Source organism: Gymnoscopelus braueri (genome assembly GCF_963280865.1).
Source record: "Gymnoscopelus braueri genome assembly, chromosome: 21".
NCBI classification, from domain to species: domain Eukaryota; kingdom Metazoa; phylum Chordata; class Actinopteri; order Myctophiformes; family Myctophidae; genus Gymnoscopelus; species Gymnoscopelus braueri.
Window position 1 is genome coordinate 3451799 of NC_137623.1, and position 23176 is coordinate 3474974.

The 23176-nt window shown below is 38.5% G+C and overlaps 1 protein-coding gene across 4 annotated transcripts in view; it reads left to right on the top strand.

Moving 5' to 3' along the window:
- Nucleotides 1-23176, top strand: part of LOC308077409 (uncharacterized protein) — a 312304-nt gene that overhangs the window by 48904 nt on the left and 240224 nt on the right. The window contains exons 3-5 of one of the 4 annotated variants that reach the window (XM_080418084.1): nucleotides 10617-10742; nucleotides 13560-13661; nucleotides 13808-13910. The exons of the other annotated variants lie outside the window; for them this stretch is intronic. Coding sequence (XP_080274210.1) covers nucleotides 10617-10742; nucleotides 13560-13661; nucleotides 13808-13910 — 331 coding nt within the window. The remainder of the gene's footprint in view (nucleotides 1-10616; nucleotides 10743-13559; nucleotides 13662-13807; nucleotides 13911-23176) is intronic. 4 annotated transcript variants of the gene reach the window in all.

Consider the following 23176-nt stretch of genomic DNA (forward strand, 5'->3'; position numbering starts at 1 on the left):
TGTAGGAACAGTACAGACAACACAAGCCAAGCCAGGCCACAAGCACTCCCCAGAAAAATAATATCATTGAAACACACAAAACAAATACCTCAGTCAACTTCTCCCGGGTCTCACTAAGCGCTACACCAGATGTAAACCTGTACTTTCTGGCACGCTGGCGAACGCCACGTCTCCGCGCGGAGACGCGGCCTCCCAGCTACTTTCCTATCTATACACTGAATACGAGACATCGTTTTTCAGGTGCCAAATGCAACCCTGTGCTTTTTGGACTAGCTACAAATAGATCTCTTTTACGACCCAGAGTCCCACTTAAGCCAAATGCAAATTAAATGCCTCGTTAGCCGTTGTGAAATACCAGGGCGCTCGCGTTTAGAAAGGCTGATCAGGCCAATCTACCAGTAGCGAGGATCCATTTACAAGACTCAATATCATCAAGAACCGAATGAGAACCCATCTCTTTCCAGTACACTGAATGCAACCTCTGTGCCTTCCAGGGATACATAAAGAGTCTTAACATATACAGTCCATAAAGGACTTAAACGTACAGTGAACCACGACAAGTTAAATGTCCATTCATTTCTTAACTCGTATACTTAATTAATTAATGGCTAGAATCCCCATTAAGAAATGAAATATTAGCCTACGGGTGGAACACAACAAGCCACAACAAGCCAAATATCCATTTAAATTGTTCAACTTGCAATCTAATTAATCCATGATGTGAACCATCAAAGAGGAATTAAACATAACGGTTGAACGCCATGCCTCCTATGCTTAAGCCAAATGTGAAACTAGATGTCACATCACTGTCTTTCCAAAGGGAATACAAAGGATTGTAACACAGACGTCCACTGTATGGTGATAAGCCTACTCACCAAGCGCGTCTCCAGAGACGGTAAAAACAAAGGCCCCGAACGAAGACAAAAACCCCGCCGGAAACAGAGGCATCCCGGCCGGAACCAGACGACCGGTCCGTTTTTAACATGCCGACAGGAACCCAGATCAGGCAACATGAAAAGCATACAATCACATACCTTAAATGCTGTATAATCGTCTGATTCCCATCAGCAACGAGACTAGCTGGTTCGCCAAGTTAATGTGGTATCTGAGTCATAAGAGAACCGGCAGAAATACGGATCCATTTCCGGAGGCGGGGAATAAATAATCATCGTTCAGAGACCGGAGCTTTTCTTTCTTAACAATTCCATTTTATTGTCAGAGTTCTCAGCATCCCATACATACAAGTCAATTCGACGTACAGTGCATAGTCCATAGATCCATTTTATCCTGTTGGACGCGACATCTGTGTGTAGCCCAAAAACACAGAGTCCTGTTTGCTTCCAATGCGAGCCATTATATACAGACAGTTTAGTATAAATAAACTACCTGCTGTCTGTGACCGTCAATCACAAATAGGCTCCTTGTCTAAACAATGCTTGACCCGCCTCCTTCTCTCAGGGCACTGATTTAACGTCTGCCTTGATCTGAACACATGACATCCTTCCCTTAAACCTTATCTATAAGACTGTACTTTTCCATATGCTCCCGTTATAACGTTATTATACAACATTTTATTAGCTTTGAAATAAGTCTAAACAGTAATATATCCGACGTTGTATACCTTTATAGTTAAAGTTATTTAAAAGAAAGGCGCTCTGCTCCAACTGTCAGAGCTCTCTGGACAGAGCGTCAAAATCCCTTTAACAATGATGCCGTCATTAACCTCGGATTTAGACACAGAGTGATCATTCTATCCCACTAAAGGGTTTTCCCTCGGCCCTATTTTACTAAAACTTAGTCCTATCTAACTATGAATTTAGAAAAGATTAGTATACGTTTTATAAGTTTGTTTTAACTTATCTCGGCTAGCTTGACTGAAAAGGGCAACTGTTCTAGTGTCAAACAGGCACTCTTGCCTAATATTAGAATGCGCTTTGTGAGAACCAAGAGCTCAGCCGGATCCTATGTTTAGATTCACAGCTAACCTGACCCGATATTCACGACAATAGTGAATGTGTTGAATGAAGGCATAAACGGAGAAGAGTATCTGTGAAGCAAATGTGCGTCTGGAACATAGGTGACTTTTAGGGGGAGGGGGGAGGGGGGGGGGGCAAAGGCAAAAATCACCTATGGTGTGGAATGCACATTATATGTCATCAGAAATGCTTACCTGGTATTATACCTACTGTGACATGGAGTTAGGTTAAGAAGCTCATCTGTAGCCAGGACTGAATGAGATGTGAATGGTTTGTTGTGTAAAATGTTTTCATTGTGGTTCTAGTAACCAGAGTAATGTTACAGTATGCAGCTAATATATTTAGTTTTGGGGAACACAAGTATTATTTTTGAGAGTTATGCTAAAGAGAATCTTTTTATTGGAAGATAAACATTTTTCTATTGGAGGATAAACCCCTTGAGATGCATCATCTCGTCTTCCAGGGGGTCCTCAGGCACAACGCACAAACAATGACAAAAAAAAAAACAATCACATAACATTCAACAACAACAAGACATACACATGAGGCTCTCACACCATCCCAGACCATTCTACATCTGTTACAATCTTCATTTTGTTTACAAGGTGAAATGTTTACTGTTGTTCTAATAACTAGAGGACTGTGAGATTTGATGCAATTCATAACTGATCATTTTGGTACAAGAGAGAAGTATTCTTTGTGATATTTGTATATCATATACTATATACTGTTTACAAGTGAGAGTATTTACTAATTAGAATATGCACCTTATTGATATATTGTTCAGAATAGGACTAGAGTTTGCAACGAGTGGAAGTGCTGTTGTAATGTGCCTTTAGTTTGTCTGTGTGTTTACAGAGAGAAATAAACCACCTTTAAATTCCTGCACACTGGAAAATGATCAGTTTTATCCAAGTGCCAAGGGTCAAAAGTTCTATCAATTATCCAAACAGCATCTTGCAAGACTATTTGTATATTAATACTAACCTGGAGAATTCACTAAGTCGGTGAAACTGTCTGGATATGTCACTCCTCCATGTAGTTGGGTTATTTCCCCAACTTACATTCAGGCAAGTTAATACAACAACTGTAAACCCACACGTTTTACATTTTTTTCATGTACCGTCGGAGCTCCGTAGTAGGGAGAACATTAATGTATGCCTATGACATATGTTCAAAATATAGACACGAACAATAATGCTCATAAAGACAGTGTTGTCACTGAAATGCGACTACTTGTCTGTCTGCCGTCTACCCTCTGCTGTGTAAACATTATGGGTAAAACCCATTCAAGTGGCAAATGAAATGTGAAACACATCAACTATTGAGAAAACAAGAAGATATGTTGATAAAGACACTCCATACATTTGGAAACATATTGTTGTTCAAATCTATATCGTCTCCAGTTCATGTAGGATCATTTTAAAAGTAGGCTCTAACTCTCATATCCTCTCATAGGGAATGCAGTGACAGCTGCAGTTCATCGTTCTCCCAGACCTCCAGTGGGGGCGCTCTCTCAATAGTGGGAGTGAATTTGTAGTCATGTTTTAACCCATTAAGACCTGAAGCCGATTCTACAAAATGTCTTCTAAATTCCAACAGTATTATGAAAAACCTATGTTTCTATATCAGTGGTTGAACTTAGGTTCTCAATCTTTTTCATGTCAAGGACCCCCAAAATTATGTGTATTTGGCCGCCGACCCCCAACTCAATATGTTGTTCCAGGGACCCCCAAGAAGCAAAGATTTGAGGTAAAAATGTTTGCTTAAAAATAATATATATATTCAAAGATTTGCAAAAAAACATCAAAAATAGCAGATCTACAAAAATAGCATATCTACAAGTTCGTTCGTTCGGTGCCGCGCTACGAGCTTGTAGATCCGCTATTTTTAAATAGCCAAAGTGTAAAATAATATGCTTTTTAGCTCAAATAAAAAAATGGGCAGATAAGTATTTTGTAATAATAAATGACACATCAATACTGTGTTTTAAAGGTAGGGTACGTGATCTTTCTTGGTTGAAACTTAAAAAGAAATGTTAAAGGTTAAAGCTCTATATTGTGATAGTAATCATTGCTATAGAGTGTTTGTTCAGTAACAGTGTTAAATAGCTCTATATTGTGATAGTAATCATTGCTATAGAGTGTTTGTTCAGTAACAGTGTTAAATAGCTCTATATTGTGATAGTAATCATTGCTATAGAGTGTTTGTTCAGTAACAGTGTTAAATAGATCTATATTGTGATAGTAATCATTGCTATAGAGTGTTTGTTCAGTAACAGGGGTCTCTCTGTATCTTTTCCAAACGTGTCTCCACTGACCTCACTCAGCCCAGATTCGGCACAAACATGGGGTCAAATGTGTTCTACTGCTAGGCCACCAAAACGTGGAACGCTCTTACAACAAACATTACAAAAGTGTAACTCCTATATATACCCTCCTTAAAAAAACACCATAAAAAAGCACCTATCTGCAATGTCTAAAGGGTCCTAGAAAAGCCCTCTAGCCTTAACACCAGAAATGACCCCCCCCCCCCCCCCATGTTTACTGTACATATACGTTCATTGCTACTAGTGTTGATTATGTCTTGTTTATTATTGTATACATTGTATGTCCATAATGAATTGAATACACAGGACCACAATGGAAACAAGCCCCTATGGCTTTTTGTGTTATCCTTTTAACAATCATTGTAAACCTGCACAAATTGCAAACTGTTAATGAAGTATTCAATCAATCAATCAATCAATTACTCAATCAATGTCATCTCTCCATAAACACTGCTGTGTGGAGCTGAGCTGCATGATGCTGCCCTCTAGTGTCTGCATTTAGCATTGTCCTACAGACACAACATTATTGTGTCCGGTCGGATTCTGCTTTATAAATACTTTAATAATGTTATAAAATGTATTATTAATAAATGCTTTATAAATACTTTAATAATGTTATAAAATGTATCATTAATAAATGCTTTATAAATACTTTAATCATGTTATAAAATGTATTATTAATAAATGCTTTATAAATACTTTAATAATGTTATAAAATGTATCATTAATAAAGGCTTCATGAATGCTTTCATAATGCTATAAAATGTATCATTAATAAATGCTTCATAAATGCTTTAATCATGTTATAAAATGTATCATTAATAAATGGTAAAACTCAAAGTTTGAACTGGTGGAGACTTCCTAAACAATGAAGCTGACTAAACTAGAACTACCTGGTGTTACAGATCAGTCATACAGATGTATGGCAGCTTAAACATTAAACATACAACATATTAATATAGAAAAGATCATGTGTAAACAAACAAACAAACAAACAAACAAACAAATTGATTGATTGATTGATGTAGTTTATTTAGAAAGACATGAGAATAGTACATGACAGTACATAACAGTACATGGAAGTACAAATTCACAATACAAGGTCTACTAAACTGGAAACCCTCATTAAGCACTAAGCTTGTTTAAGATGAGAACCCCATGCACACAAATCATGATGAAATATAAGAGGCAGGCAGATATACACACTACTATATAGAATGTCATACAATCAGCTTTCAGGTTACTGGTATGACGAGAGAAAAAAAATATATATATATATACAAAAGAGGAAAATGAAGGAGGGGGGGGGGGTAGGTTAAGACTTGGACAGGGGCCATTTTCGAAATGCAGCCTCCTGAAGGTGTATCTTTGGGGCAGTTTTGAAAGTGAGTAGGGTTTTACACTCCTTTACTCCTTTTGGTAGGGCATTCCACATTTTTGTTGAATAGCATGAGAACGAGTTCATACCCTTAGTTGAGCCAAATCTGGGTTGAACATGATCCGTGGAGCTGCCTCTGGTGTTATGATCATGGACTGCATTAACATTTTGGAAGTATTTTGACAAATACAGGGGGATCCCAATGTTGTGGTGTATCTTGAAGACCAGGCCCATAGCAAGTTGCTGTACTCTGTCCTCAACCCTAAGCCATCCAATCCTAGCAAAATGAGCAGGGGTTAGATGGGTTCTGTGATTGAGGCCAAGAAGTAGCCTTACAAGTTTGTTTTGGGATGTTTGGAGCCTTGTTTTTAAGGCCTTGGAGGTGTTGTGATACCATGAAGTGCATGCATAATCATAATGACCTTGAATGAGGGCCCCTGCAAGAATCTTCAGAGTATTCTTACTGACTAGGCGATCAATCCTCCACAAATAGCGTGTTGTTTGGTTGACAATTTTGATCACTTTTTCGGCGTTTTTGTTACCAGAGAGGTTTGCCTCCAAGATGGAGCCCAGGTAGGTAATTTCATCCTTTCTTTGGATGACATCATCACCCACTTTGATCGTGAAACTCTCTGCCTTGCTAAGGTTAGGACTGGACCCAAAGAGGATGGATTCTGTTTTACCCAGGTGTAATGAAAGTTTGTTGTCAGAGAGCCAGATGCAGATCTGGCTGCAAACAGTAATTTGCCAGATGCAAACAGTAATGGACAGAAGAGCAGAGTTTGCAACGAGTGGAAGAGCTGCTGTAATGAGTTTGTCTGTGTGTTTACAGAGAGAAATAAACCACCTTTAAATTCCTGCACACTGGAAAATGATTAGTTCTATCCAAGTGTGTAGGCTAACATATACTCCATTAGTTGGTCATAAGTTCTAGCATCTGAAATCTAAAGTTTAAGTGGTCGCATGGTATATACGTCACAGACGCATCCCTTGAGGTTTTCAATACCCAGAGACGTTTGTGTCTCTCATGTATCATTTTTTTAGGCTTTTTTTTATTTTTATTTTTTATTTATAAACAGTAATGGACAGAACACTGATGACAGTGCTCTCAAACAAGTCTATGAAGCCATCTATGACGTCTTGAAAATGGTTTTATACAGTAAAGAGTAAAGACCATTACTGAATTAACTAACTATACTATTAAAACTGGTCAAACATTGGCCAAACTGTCAATTATATGAGAAAGAGGCAAAACATTTGAAAATAGCTGATCTACAAGCTCACAATATTTATCAGTCAAACTAAATGTAATGCCTCAACTCCTACAATTCTAAGTGCTTGTCAGGGTGGGGGGTCCCCGGTTCAAATATGATTATTTTGGGGGGGTCCCCAGTTCAAATATGATTACTTTGGGGGGTCCCCAGTTCAAATAAGATTACTTTCGGCGGTCCCCAGTTCAAATATGATTACTGTGGGGGGTCCCCAGTTCAAATAAGATTACTTTGGGGAGTCCCCAGTTCAAATATGATTACTTTGGGGGATCCCCAGTTCAAATATGATTACTTTGGGCGGTCCCCAGTTCAAATATGATTACTTTGGGGAGTCCCCAGTTCAAATATGATTACTTTGGGGAGTCCCCAGTTCAAATATGATTACTTTGGGGAGTCCCCAGTTCAAATATGATTACTTTGGGGGGTCCCCAGTTCAAATATGATTACTTTGGGGGGTCCCCAGTTCAAATAAGATTACTTTGGGGGGTCCCCAGTTCAAATAAGATTACTTTGGGGGGTCCCCAGTTCAAATAAGATTACTTTGGGGGGTCCCCAGTTCAAATATGATTACTTTGGGGGGTCCCCAGTTCAAATAAGATTACTTTGGGGGGTCCCCAGTTCACATATGATTATTTTGGGGGGTCCCCAGTTCAAATAAGATTACTTTGGGGGGTCCCCTGTTCACATATGATTATTTTGATTATTTTGATTATTAACTGGACAACACAGTGAAACACAGAGCTGTACATAAACTAACACAGGGTTAGTCTGGTAATCTGTGGTTAAAGCAGGAATAGAGCAGAGCAGAGGTCTGGACATCTGTTTGGGACAAATTCATCTAACCATGTGTTTCGGCCAGTGATGGGAAAAGTACTCAATTGTTTCTTACTTAAGTAAAAGTATCAATACTGCAATGTAGAAACACTGTAGTAAGAGTCCGGAATTCTAAATTTACTTGAGTAAAAGTACAAAAGTATTTGTATCATAATGTACTTAAAATACCAAGTAGAAAGTACTCATTAAAAATAATGTCCCTTTTCACAAGTTGTTCACAAGTCTTCACACATGTCTCAAATGTATAAAAATATTTTGAAAATAGCAGATCTACAAGCACACAACACGTCACATCACAACATTGTAATTTGTATAGAGATCGAAAACAAAGTATTCATGAAAATATTTACTGAAGTAATACAATCAAGTGTAAAGTGTGTATAAAACCTCATTCACTTGACACACACACACACACACACACACACACACACACACACACACACACACACACACACACACACACACACACACACACACACTGTGTGCGTATTGTACATGCTGCCATATATTGTGCAACTTTTGGAAGAAACCATTACCACAGGGAAAGGGGTGTGTGTGACTTTTAGAGGAATGATCCACGACAAAATAAGAATATGTTTGACCCATAATGATATAAAATCATCATAACTACATATTATATAAAACATAACAATAAGTAAAAGGTAGAGTAAATGCACGTATAAAAACTCTGTAGCATAATTATCCAAACCCCCCCCCTTCAGACTGAATGTGATGACGTCACTGCTGTGCTGTGCAGTAGGAAACACCCAGTGTTGCCATGTCTGCTTATTATAAGCAACTCTGGGCTTGTTTTTTTCTGTAAAGTCTCTTGTTGGAGGTTTTAGTTGGGCTTGTTTCTAAAGTTTTATTATATGGACTTCCTATTGTCGTTTAAACCAGTGGTTCTCAAACATTTTCATGTTAATTTTCATTTTCAAGGAAAACCAAAATAATAGCCTATGTATTTGTCCACGGACCCCCATCTGAACATGTTTTGTGCGAGGGACCCCCATATAAGATGTAGTTTGTTAAAAATGTTTCAACCATATTCCAAATATTTCACTTTCTTTTCTCAAGATGTCTGAGACGTGTTGTGCTACATTATTAAATCATTTAGCTGGTGTGTGTGTGTGTGTGTGTGTGTGTGTGTGTGTGTGTGTGTGTGTGTGTGTGTGTGTGTGTGTGTGTGTGTGTGTGTGTGTGTGTGTGTGTGTGTGTGTGTGTGTGTGTGATCATGTGACCTAGTCACTTCTTTTGGGCTTGTTTTCATAGACCTGGCTGCTTGTTTCTGTCACACAATCTGGCAACACCAAACTGAACAGTGTCAGAAGTATGAAGTAAACACAGTCCTCCATCAGTTCATATAGGGTGAGAGATTTATGTTCTACAAGTTAATGTAATGTGTTTTATAACTTATTCTATGTTGTTAAAGTTAATGTTGTTTAAGTGTGTTATAACTTATACCAGAAACCTTCAGTGTTGTTTACAAAGTTTGTCTAAACTTAACAAACAATGGAACCGTTTTTACTTTCACTTTCTACTTATTACCCTGTCTGTCTGTCTGTCTGTCTGTCTGTCTGTCTGTCTGTCTCTCTGTAGCCTATATCTCGCTCCGTCTCTGTCTCCCTCCTCATTCTCTCTCTCTCTCTCTCTCTGTGTGTGTGTGTGTGTGTGTGTGTGTGTGTGTGTGTGTGTGTGTGTGTGTGTGTGTGTGTGTGTGTGTGTGTGTGTGGCAACACTTTTAGAAGTCAGATCAGGACATTAAGCAAGGGATAATGTATGGGGAGGTAGTCATTATTGAAATTTAAAGCAAATAGAATAACTTCTCGGTTATTTTCTCAGTTTCTCAGTTTTTCACTTCAAATGTTTTCAAAAACATTCTTGAGAGCAACGTTTAGTTGTAAATGACATTGGTTGTTTGTTTACATGGCTGTCATGTTGGATAAAGCATAAAACCAAGCAGCGCAGGTTGATATGAGCAGGTGTTCTGAGTCTCTGATTACACAGTTTCCTCGTCGGTCTCACCAGTTATTATCATCGGACATTATCCAGAAATAATGACCGATGACTGACCAATCAGAATCGAGCATTCAACCAAGCCGTGTAATAAACCATTATAATTACAGCTAGTTTGTAGCTTGTGTTGCAAATTAAACTTCTTCATAGATTTCATAGATAGTTTCATAGACTTGTTGACAGAACTATCATTACTGTTGTGTCAATTAATGTTTTTTGTTTGTCTGTTTACACAATATCTTTTCTATTAACGTGTTGGATTCATGTTCATGTGTTTTTTCCAGACATTTAACATGACCTTTTATTTGGCTCTGTACTTGGTATGCCCCCCCCCCTGAAATGCATTCAGCATAACCCTTATGTCCCAGCATTTCCTGTTTTCTGATGTATTTCATTGACTGTAACGTTGACAGGTTTAATAAAGACCTAAAGATGAGTCAGTGTGTGGAGAGAGAGGAGGAGGGATCTGACAGACCAGAGTCTCCAACATCCAGCCGTGTGTCTATGAAGAGTGACCGGTCTAAAGGAAAACCTCCTGACTTCACTAAACCTGGACATTCACACACAAAGTATGTGAAGACTCCACAATATACACACTATAACACTATACAATATACACACTATAAAACTATACAACACACTATACAATGTACATATAACACTATAACATGACAATGTCATCTCATAAGTGCAAATTATTCAAATGAAAACATTATTTAGCTATCGAGAAGTTATCATGAATGCAGGATGTGAATGAATGAACACAGATTTAATACACAACTAACTTGACTCTTGTTGTGTTTGTTTGTCAGGATGAAAAGACCAGCAAAACCAACCACTGATGATGATTACTGGAGATGTAGAGGCTGTGGCTCCAGGAACACTGCTGAGGATATAAGATGCAGAAACTGCAAAATGACGAAGATTTTATCCACAAGGTACGTTGGCTCTCTGTCTGTTTTCTTTCTTTCTTTCTTTCTTTCTTTCTTTCTTTCTTTCTTGGTGAACATTTCTCTGATTATCCAGCTGCATGTCTATTAAGGCTGAACGATTAATCGTTTTCAAACCGAAATCGCGATTTGAAACCACGCGATTAGCTAATCGCAAAGGCCGCGATTTTTTTATTTTTTATTTTATCATAATAAATCATTGTAATATTAATATCAATCCCAGAGCACCCGCGGGACTTGTCTCCTTCTCTCCAGAGTGGCTGCCTCTCTCTACAGGGAGCGAGAGGGCAGCGCCCCCCCCCCCCCCCCCCCCTCTCTCTCTCGCTCTGTCCCTCTCATAATTAGGTCCCTCGCCGTCGGCTGCGAGTATTTAAAGTTTGTCGAACGGCCGTGTTGCGCAACTTAAGTCCCCGATGCCGCGCGTAGCGGTAAAACATTATTTTCGGTGCGACACAAGTAGTGTAGTAGTAGTGTTGCTCCTATCTATGTTTGTTTCTGTAAGTGTATTTTTCCCATCATTATTAAACTATTACTGTTGGATGCTGTGATCCAATGTAAACAATTCGATGCAAAGCACTTCCTGGTCAGTGTTGCCAGGTTTTGTGAGAGAAATAAGCAACCCTGTCTATGAAAACAAGCCCAATAGAAGCGACTATGAACAGTATCTTTGTCACTTATGTACAGTGGTGGAAAAAGTACTCAAATGTTGTACTTAAATAAAACTATCAATACTGCAATGTAGAAGTACTCTGTTACAAGTAAAAGTCCCAAATTTAAAATTGAATTGAATAAAAGTAGGCCTACAAAAGTATTGGTATCAAAATGTAAGTACCAAAAGTAGAAGTACTAATGTTTGAAAATAGCAGATCTACAAGCTCACAACGCGTCGCGGCGCGTTGTGAGCTTGTAGATCGGCTATTTTCAAATTACCTAGGTATAAAATAGGGCTAAAGTGGTTAATGTAGGTTTTATAATATTATAATTTATATCTGCAAAGTAACTAGTCACTAAAGTTTTCAAATAATTGTAGTGGAGTAAAAGTACAATATTTGCCTCTGAGATGTAGTGGAGTAGAAGTTAAAGTATTGGAAATTAGAAATACTCAAGTAAAGTACAAATACCTCAAAATTGTACTTAAGTACAGTACTTAAGTAAATGTACTTAGTTACTTTCCACCACTGCGTTATGTATTCTGAGTTTTTCACTTCCAAGGAGTAGTGGTAATACAATGTACAGCACTTTGCCTTGTGAGACAAAAAAGTGTTACATTTTAGTTGAATGTTAATCTACATAAGCTAAATACTGGATATCAGTAAATATGCTTCTGGAGCCCTAAGTGAAAGACCTACTTATTTCACTGCTGTGAATTGTTTACACAAAATGGTAATTATTTGTTTAATTTTAAATTTATTTTTATTTATTGAACTTCATTTCAGAAAAAGCTTCTCTTCTTGAGCCATAAGTTAATGACTTAACAAGTTCAATGTTGGGTTGTTTACAAAAATAAGCTATTTCTATTCCAGCTAAATGTTTAAATATATACATGGGGGAAAAAAAGTACTTGGAAGATACATGTTGGAAGCAATGAAGCAATTCATATCTTTTAGTTCTCATCCTTATTTATTAGAATCTAGAACAGTAAATAAATGGTATGCCATTTGGTAATGTTCCATTACTTTTTAAACGTACACAGTGAATACTAAACTGAAGCTTGACTTTAAGAAAAATTTAAGATTTTTCTTTTAAAGAAAATTTAAAAAAATCGCAATCAAATCGCAATCGCAATATCAGTCAGAAAAATCGCAATTAGATTTTTTCCCAAAATCGTTCAGCCCTAATGTCTATGAACAGTGACAGTTCAAAGGATTGACCTTTGAACCTCAGTTGTGAACCTGGACCTGAAAACACAAAGTATCACTGATCTGTGTGAACCTCAACTGATAGACACAATGAATGAATTCACATTTGAATTATTTATGATGATGATGATGGTTTTATGTCTTTATAAAATATGTTTAAAGGTGATCAGGGATATGTACACCAAACCTTTTGATTGATTGATTGAATATTTTATTAAACATAAATGTAAAAATAGCACAGAGTACAGTCAAACACTTTGTCTAAAAGGATAACACCAAAAAAGTCCTTGCGGTCTTGTTTCCATTGGGGTCCTAGGTATTCAATTCATCAACATATAAAATAGCACCAAACATTCAATATCATCACAAATATAAAACACTATATGTACAGAGTAGAACATCTTTAAAATGTTGTTTGATTTTATTTGTCAATATTTATATGTTTACACAACAATTACTACTACTACTATTATTACCAGTAGTGGAAGAAGTACTCAGATTTGTTTGTTTTTACTAAAGTAGCAATACCACAAGTATTCATTCAAAATGATGCTTGAGTAGAAGTACAAAAGTATTGATATCAAAATATACTAAGAGTACAATTGAAACTAAGTATTAGTTGTAGATCTACCATTTTTTACCTTTTAAAGTTTTCCCCGAATACAGATAATGGGGTTTAAGTGGTTAATATATGTTTATACAGTACATGTATGTGTATATATAAATATAATCATTATTATTCTTGTTTATTTTTAATTATAATTGTCTGTGGGGGGGGGGGGGGGGTTAGAAGGGCTCCCGCATAAAAAAAACTGTCATGTTTCCACCTGTACAGTTACATATACATCATATGATATTAAGTCATATCATAATAATAATGTGTTCCTCATTGTTTCTCCCTCCTCTTTCTATGTCTCTGTCTTTTCTATCTTTGTCTTTCTCTCAGCTATGACTCCATCACAGCCCTCCCTCTCTCTGCAGCAGACATGATGAGGTCTTGGCATAAAGACTTCACACAGAGCCTCCGTGACATCCATGTCCGCTTGCTGTGAGTGTTCAGAAAGCAGAACCAATACAATGTGTTCTCACCATCTTCTAGACCCCAGACCAGCTGAACTATTATCACTTATTATATGATGAGTTGAATCTGATGTCTGACTTTGTCTCTTTCATTCTCTGTGTGTTGGTGAGCAGTGTAAGGGCCATGTCAACAGGAGACCCAGCTGAGATCATTAATGACCTGGTGACTGATGCTCAGAACATAGAGAGGAACAGTTATGAGTCAGCTAACAGCAAGGTAAGAACCTAATATTCTCTCCATGACGTTTATGTACATGTTCTAATGAATACATGAACTACATGTAGCGGTTCCAAATACATGTCTAACATTTAACTGTTCCTTATTCAGTGACATAAAAAAATTAATAATATAATAAATGTTTTAAAATATGTCTAAAATAGGGATGCCAGGTAACCACATGAACCCTAGCGTCCTTTTTCTGAGGTGAACATTCGACGAAAATAGTCGATCTACAAGCTTACAATGCATCACAATGCAACCCGCTGTGAGCTTTTAGATCGGCTATTTTAGGCAAACAGATTTGGTGTTGAGAGAATAAAGGATCAGACCTAGTTCAGAGCCCTGGGGGACCCCGTTCAACTATGTATAAAGGGTTAATGTGGTTGTCGTTGTTGTCGGGCAGAAACTTTGTATCTCCACGTTTCAATTCCCCCCCATATCTTAATGCCCCATTTCATCATGCAAGAGTGTCACTCAAAAGTAGTGAAAATAGCAGATCTACAAGCTCACAATGCGACACTGTTATGCCCCAGTCTAGGGGTACCTGAGACACAACATGAATATGTTCCCGCCTTCCCCAACTCCCAAGTAGCCACACAGACAAAGGGTTTAATGTGCAAAATGTAGTAATAACAAAGTGGTTAACATAAGTTAGGGTCATACATAAGGGTTTAGGAATAACAAAAAAATAATAATAAAGTCAAAATAACTAATTGGAAATGAATATCTCTGACCTACCAACAGAACCAAGAATACAATATCTTACCTTCTTAACATAAACAATAAGCAAAAGGATCAACCAGCTCAAAAGCAACCTATACCAACTCAAAGTAACTATATCAAAGCAAAGAACTCATAAGTAACTGAACAAACAGAAGTTATGGTGGCCAGTTGGAAGAGGAGGAAGACGGGCTCTGAGGTCTACGTTCCTCTCATATAGGGAACCTCCATCCTATTAGCCACTCAGAAGGCAGAACTCCTGGAAGCTCCCCACCAATCACTGGCCGGCCTGGAAGTGTTCCCCACCAATCGCCTTCCGGGCTTGGCACACCTGAATTTGCATACATTCACCCACACAGTCTCACCTCTACCTGGCACACACACACCATTCCACACTAGAACCAAATCATAACAAAATATAACCACAAATACGACCACAGTCGTAGCAAACACGTTTTGAACATGTAGTTTAGCTTTATTAACAATATAAACCTTGTATACTTAAATTGAACAGGGTTCCTCAGGGGTCTATTCTTGGCCCTCTACAGATCTACACACTATTGTGAGCTTGTAGATCTGCTATTTCCACTGAATGTTTTCCCCAGAATAGGGAAGCTAGGGTTCATGAGGTTAACAGTGTTCTACTTACATGGGGTTAAACGTATCAATACTGCAATATAGAAATACTCTGTTACAAGTAAAAGACCGGAATTCAAAATGTACTTGAGTAAAAGTATTAACATATTGGCGTCAACATGTACCAAAAGTACTCATTATACAGAATGTCCCATTTCAAGTTTTCAAATGTGTGACTCTCACTCTCCTATTGGTCAGATGGTGCAGCTTGACTGATGTTTTGCACCATATGTTTCCTATTCAATATTCACATTGATTTCCATAACAGTCTGATAGCTATAAAGTCAAGACAGACTGCACAAATTATTCTAAATTGTCAAATCCCTTTAATCACTCACCTCAGCAATAGAACTCTCTCTCTCTCTCTCTCTCACTCTCTCTCTCACGTGTCACGTTTTTTGCTTGAAGATCTGTTCTTTTTGCCCACGCATGCATTCAAAGGTCCCTCCCCCTTTTAACTGCCTGCTCTTGGCAGCGCAGCATGACACACAGAGGAGTTCTAAATAATTAGGCATCTGTGAAATATTAATAAAAACTAACGTTATAAACTTGACCGGACAGGGTAAATTGCAGGGTACACCCGGCAGCTAACATTTTGGATGTGTAGATCATAGAACATTAGTTAATCTTAAGATCTATGTTGTTGATCCTCCTGTCGGTGACATCTGGGAATATCACTGTAATGATCAATGGAATGACATGAGCGTAAATGTGTGCAGCGTCCTTCATACAAGAGACGCACACACACACCTAACATTTCTGCTTTTCACTACAGTTAACGGGTGGGGCTACTTCAGATACAATAATTTAATTCACTTTATCGCTCAAATACCAGCAGAAGTGGATGTCTCAGTGGTGCATGAGTTAACACAGTTTTTCACTTGGGGGGATTTGACAGCGTGAGAAATATGATGTGTAGCGTGAGTGCATGTGAAGAGGGTCATTTGTGTGTGTCTCACGCTCATTGTGTGAGAGTTGGCAGCTCTGGTTAAGGAACAGTGTGTTAACACTTGATGTAGCTTCACTCTGTCATTGTCTGTTGATGTGTGAAATACAGAAGGAATACAGGAAACTGATGGATGAGAAGAGGTCTGAGCTGTGGAAGAAGAGTCAGATGAAGATGGGTAAGGTTCTAGCCACACTCACTCACTCATTCTCTCTCTCTCTCTCTCTCTCTCTCGCTCGCTCGCTCGCTCGCTCGCTCGCTCGCTCGCGCGCGCTCTGGCCGCTGTGTGAATGTGGTTAATTGAGTTTACAGTGATATTATATACAGTCATAAAACAATGTATCAGACCTCATGTCTTCTATACTCATCATGTGTAATGAATGTTTGTTTGTTGTTCTTCTGTAGAGAAGAAGATTAAGTCCATGGATCAGACATCAGCACCTCCCCTTTCTCCTGATGACAAGGTTATTTTTGCTATTGTTTTGACTTTATTTTCTTAATTTCAGTTTAGTTTTAATTCATTTTAAAACAGACTTACTAGTTTATTGTATTTCTTATGTTATTATATTTAGTGTTGTAGTTTTTTTTAAATAATTATAACTATATAATAAACTTGGTGCTCCAAAGAACGAGGTTAGTTTTACTACAATTATAAATTGAAGTTATATGTATGGTGTATTAAAAGTTTTTATGAAAGAATATAATAACTATGTTCATAAAACATTTATGCATTCAAATGCCATAGATATATAGACATGTTGGGTATGTCATAACAGTAGACGTGCACCCAGGGTTGGGTTGAGGGTTATCAGCTGGAATTAAATTCACCTTTAAAACGTATTATTACACGGCTTGGTTGAATGCTTGATTTTGATTGGCCAATCACTGAATTCAGCGCTCTGTTATTTTTTAGTAATGACCGTTGAACTCAATTACAGAGCGTCTAATTAAAGACTCAGAGCACCTGCTCAATTCAATCTACTTTACTTGATTTTTGCCGTATCCAACATGGCAGCCATGTAAACAAATACACAATGTAATTTACAGCTAAACAGTACACTCGAGAATGTTTCTGAAAACGTTTGAAGAAATAGACAATGCAGTAACAGAATATTGATTTTATCTGATCAACACGTTGTTTTCCGAGCCGACTGCGTTGCACTGGACGCACCTTTCATTACCGTAAGCAATGAAATCCTTTTGTTGTTACTTTTGGGTCAATGTATATATTTCTTTATTAAGTAGCCGTATTATAAGTGGGATCATCAATGCAGAGCAGGTCATTATTGAGAAAACAACCCAGACAGGGTGATTAGACGATGACACGAAGCAGATATCTGTTAATATCATGCCAGATGTTCAGCTTCTATATGATCTGGGAGTCATTCAAGGCCTACTTATATGTGTTTTTCTCTCTAGCTTCATCAAGCGTCCACATCTACAAGAAAACCTCCTGACTTCACTAATGAACCTGGACATTCACACACAACGTATGTGAATCCTCCTAAACAATATAAAGTCAGGGATATGTACACCAAACCGATTGATTGATTGAATGAATATTGTATTAGACAGAAATGTAAAAACAGCACGAGTACATTCAAACACTTTGTCTAAAAGGATAGAAGGGCCTAGAAGGGCTCCCGCATGAAAAAAAAACTGTCATGTTTCCACCTGTACAGTTACATATATATCATATAATATTAAGTCATATCATAATAATAATGTGTTCCTCATTGTTTCTCCCTCCTCTTTCTATGTCTATTTGTCTTTTCTATCATTGTCTTTCTCTCAGCTGGGACTCCATCACAGCCCTCCCTCTCTCTGCAGCAGACATGATGAAGTCTTGGCATACAGACTTCCCACAGGACGACCGTGACCTCGCTGTCCGCTGGCTGTGAGTGTTCATCACACAGAAAGCAGAACCAATACAATGTGTTCTCACCATCTTCTAGACCCCAGACCAGCTGAACTATTATCACTTATTATATGATGAGTTGAATCTGATTTTGTCTCTTTCATTCTCTGTGTGTTGGTGAGCAGTGTAGAGGACATGTCAACAGGAGACCCAGCTGAGGACATAAAAGACCTGGTGACTGATGCTCAGAACATAGAGAGGAACATGTATGAGTCAGCTAACAGCCTGGTAAGAACCTAATATTCTCTCCATGACATTTATTTACATGTTCTAATGAATACATGAACTACATGTAGCGGTTCCAAATACATATCTAACATTTAACCGTTCCTCATTCAGTGACATAAAAAAATAAATAATATAATAAATGTTTTAAAATGTGTCTAAAATAGGGATGCCAGGTAACCACATGAACCCTAGCGTCCTTTTTCTGAGGTGAACATTCGACGAAAATAGCCGATCTACAAGCTTACAATGCATCACAATGCAACCCGCTGTGAGCTTTTAGATCGGCTATTTTAGGCAAACAGATTTGGTGTTGAGAGAATAAAGCATCAGACCTAGTTCAGAGCCCTGGGGGGACCCCGTTCAACTACGTATAAAGGGTTAATGTGGTTATCGTTGTTGTCGGGCAGAAACCTTGTATCTCCACGTTTCAATCCCCCCCCATAACTTAATGCCCCATTTCATCATGCAAGAGTGTCACTCAAAAGTAGTGAAAATAGCAGATCTACAACCTGACGATGCGACAGCTATGCCCCAGTCTAGGGGTACCTGGGACACAACATGAATATGTTCCCGCCTTCCCCAACTCAAGTAGCCACACAAACAAAGGGTTTAACGTGCAAAATGTAGTAATAACAAAGTGGTTAACATAAGTTAGGGTCATACATAAGGGTTTAGGAATAACAAAAAAATTAAAATAAAGTCAAAATAACTAATTGGAAATGAATATCTCTGACCTACCAAAAGAACCAAGAATACAATATCTTACCTTCCTAACATAAACAATAAGAAAAAGGATCAACCAGCTAAAAAGCAACCTATACCAACTCAAAGTAACTATATCAAAGCAAAGAACTCATAAATAACTGAACAAACAGAAGTTATGGTGGCCAGTTGGAAGAGGAGGAAGACGGGCTCTGAGGTCTGTGTTCCTCTCATGTAGGGCATGGGTTCCCAAACTTTTCAGCCCGCGACCCCAAAATAATGCGGAAATTGACTCGCGACCCCACCTAAACCTGGAGGTCATTTATGCACATAAACTTGAACGTTTGGTGCGCATTTTTAGTGTATTAAAATGGTGAAATGTACTATTTGTAATCATTTTTAGATTGTATTTCATCCATTCTGTTGAATTTTTTATGACCCAAAATAAATTTGCGACCCCACCGTCAGTCTACTTTGGGAACCCCTGATATAGGGAACCTCCATCCTATTAGCCACTCGGAAGGCAGAACTCCTGTAAGCTCTCCACCAATCGCCTTCCGGGCTTGGCACACCTGAATTTGCATACATTCACCCACACAGTCTCACCTCTACCTGGCACACACACACCATTCTACACTATAACCAAATCATAACTAAATATAACCACAAATACGACCACCGTCGTAGCAGACATGTTGTGAACTTGTAGTTTAGCTTTATTAACAATATAAACCCTGTATACTTAAATTGAACAGGGTTCCTCAGGGGTCTATTCTTGACCCTCTACAGATCTACACACTATTGTGAGCTTGTAGATCTGCTATTTCCACAGAATGTTTTCCCCAGAATAGGGAAGCTAGGGATCATGAGGTTAACAGTGTTCTACTTACATGGGGTTAAAGGTATCAATACTGCAATATAGAAATACTCTGTTACAAGTAAAAGCAGCATGACACACAGAGTTCTAAATAATTAGTCATCTGTGAAATAGTAATAAAAACTAACATTATAAACTTGACCGTACAGAGAAAATTGCAGAGTACACCCGACAGCTAACATTTTGGATGTGTAGAGAATAGAACATTAGTTAATCTTAAGATCTATGTTGTTGATCCTCCTTTCGGCGACATCTGGGAATATCACTGTAATGATCAATGGAATGACGTGAGCGTAAATGTGTGCAGCGTCCTTCATACAAGAGACGCACACACACACACACCTAACATTTCTGCTTTTCACTACAGTTAACGGGTGGGGCTACTTCAGATACAATAATTTATTTCACTTTATCGCCCAAATCCCGGCAGAAGTGGATGTCTCAGTGGTGCATGAGTTTACACAGTTTTCCACTTGGGGTGATTTGACAGCGTGAGAAATATGATGTGTGGCGTGAGTGCATGTGAAGAGGGTCATTTACGTTTGTCTCACGCTCATTTTGTGAGAGTTGTCAGCTCTGGTTAAGGAACAGTGTGTTAACACTTGATGTAGCTTCACTCTGTCATTGTCTGTTGATGTGTAAAATACAGAAGAAATACTATGAACTGATGAATGAGAAGAGGTCTGAGCTGAGGAAGAAGTGGCAGATGAAGATGGGTAAGGTTCTAGCCACACACACACTCACCCACGCACGCGCGCACACACACACACACACACACACACACACACACACACACACACACACACACACACACACACACACACACACACACACACACACACACACACACACACACACACACACACACACACACACACACACACACACACACACACACACACATTCTCTCTCTCTCTCTCTCTCTCTCTCTCTCTCTCTCTATACCACTTAAACCTTATATACTTCATTGACTGGGTCCCCCCCAGGGGTCTGTACTTGGTCCACTCCTTTCTCCCCTCTACACCAAATGTTTTTGTCAAAAATAGCAGATCTACAAGCTCACAACGCGACTCGTTGTTAGCTTGTAGATCGGCTAATTGTGTCAGTTGTTCGTCCATTTTCACAGAATGTTCATCCATTATGAGCTGTTCAGAATAGTGAGTCTAGGGTTGATGTGGTTAAACTAACATGTTCACACTGTGTCCATTTTACTCTTACTTCATACTGGAGGGGGAGGGGCCACCTTCAAATATGATGTAAGAACAAAATGGCCGCTGTGAGAATATGGTTAATTGAGTTTATAGTGATATTATGTAGCCTACAGTCATTAAACAATGTATCAGCCCTCATGTCTTCTATACTCTTCATGTGTAATGAATGTTTGTTTGTTTGTTCTTCTGTAGAGAAGGACAGTGATGACAGTGAGCACTTGAGCAAAAAACAGTCTATTCTGAAGTGGATGCAGTTCAGAAGTCACAGATCAACATCTCTTGGTGACGAGGTGATTATAGTTTTACAAAAAAAATCTTGTTCTTCTTAGTTTTCTTTATTTTTAGTATTAGACAAAGTATTACAGTATGTAATAAAACCCAACCAAACTGCACCATTAAAAAAGAAAATCTTAGTTATAATTGGCAAAGTTTTCATATCCACCCACAATATTGCTCTTCCTATTGCTGACACTTGTCATTCATTTGAACTTGGTTTTATACTTTACTGTCATACTACTTCTAAAAAAAGTACTTCAGTTTTGCACTTGATTTTATAACTGATAACATTTTAGTAAGCTACCTACCTTAGAAGTTCATAACAATATGTGTAAGCTGTCTTACACACTGTTCTACACAATTTACATGAAACAGTTTCTGAGTCATTGTTCTCCCATATGGCCTGATCTTATGAATGAGAAATTATTGTCAATACCAACACCAGTGTTGCCAGATTGTATTAGAGAAATGAGCAAATAGGCCGTAGGATCACACTCAGGGGGTCCCCAGCAAAATGACCTAATATAGCATTAGCCAATAATAATAATAATAACAACAACAACACAATTCCAGGCCTGTCCTGTAGAGAAATGTATTATTTCATATTATTACTATTTATTTAATGATAGAGAATTAGAGATGTAAATTACTTGATAATTGTCTAACAAAAAAGCTTCAACTTATTACTTTGAAAAGAACACAATGTGTAGAGATAAGGAATAACAAACAGTGGTGGAAGAAACAAGTAACCCTAGCATCCCTATTCTGACCATGTCATGATAGGTGAACATTATAGCAATTTTCTTTTTTATATGGCAAAGATTGGTAAATATTTGCGTGACACAATGGTACCTCTCATCATGACTGGTGGGAGGAGACTGAAAACACCTGCTGTCTCGTCATGGACCACTTTATATCTTAGATGGACACTTTTCCCCCAGCTATCAGCCTATGATATGGGTTCAACCCATTCTGCTTGTAGAGCATCGTTGAGTGTCTGTGGGCCAGAGTCCTGCACAGGTCCAATTTTGAGAACCCGCGCCTGCCCCGCCCGTCAATACTCAGATCCGTGGACCGACCCGTCACCCGTGATTATTTCAAAATACGAACCAGCCCCGCCCGTCAAATAAACGACCCGTTGTCCGCCCGTTTACCCGTGTAAAATGTAAATCCTATTGAAAAGTGTGTTGAAAAAGATAGCAGCCTTTAACAACAGCGCTACATTCAGTGGTCAGGTTGGTACAGAAATCAAAGTGAGGACGGAGGAGCGAGCTTAAGCCATGCGCGCAAACGTGCATCTACGCAGCACACATGTGTCGTTGTTTACGTCATCAGATGGTTTTAATTTGAAGGTTTAACAGGATGTTCAATGTGTTTTTGTGAGTTAAGATAACTGACCAGCATGCTCCATGCCGTTGTGCTGTTTTAAGTTACACAAGTGACGTTGTTTGGGCGGAAACAGTGCTCTCTGATTTTCACAGTAAAATGATACCCGCCCGCGATTAGTTCAGTACCGCCCGTCCCCGTACCCGTGATCTTATCAAAGTAAAATTTTCACCCGTTTTCACCCGTCAAACGCGGGTACCCGTCGGGTATCCGCGGGTACCCGGCCCGTTGCAGGACTCTGCTGTGGGCCGGACAGACAAACAAACATGCTACCTAAGATTTAGAGGTTAGGGTCTTTGTATAAAGGATTAGATGTTGGGGTTAGGGTCTGTACATAAAGGCTTAGATGATGGGGTTAGGGTC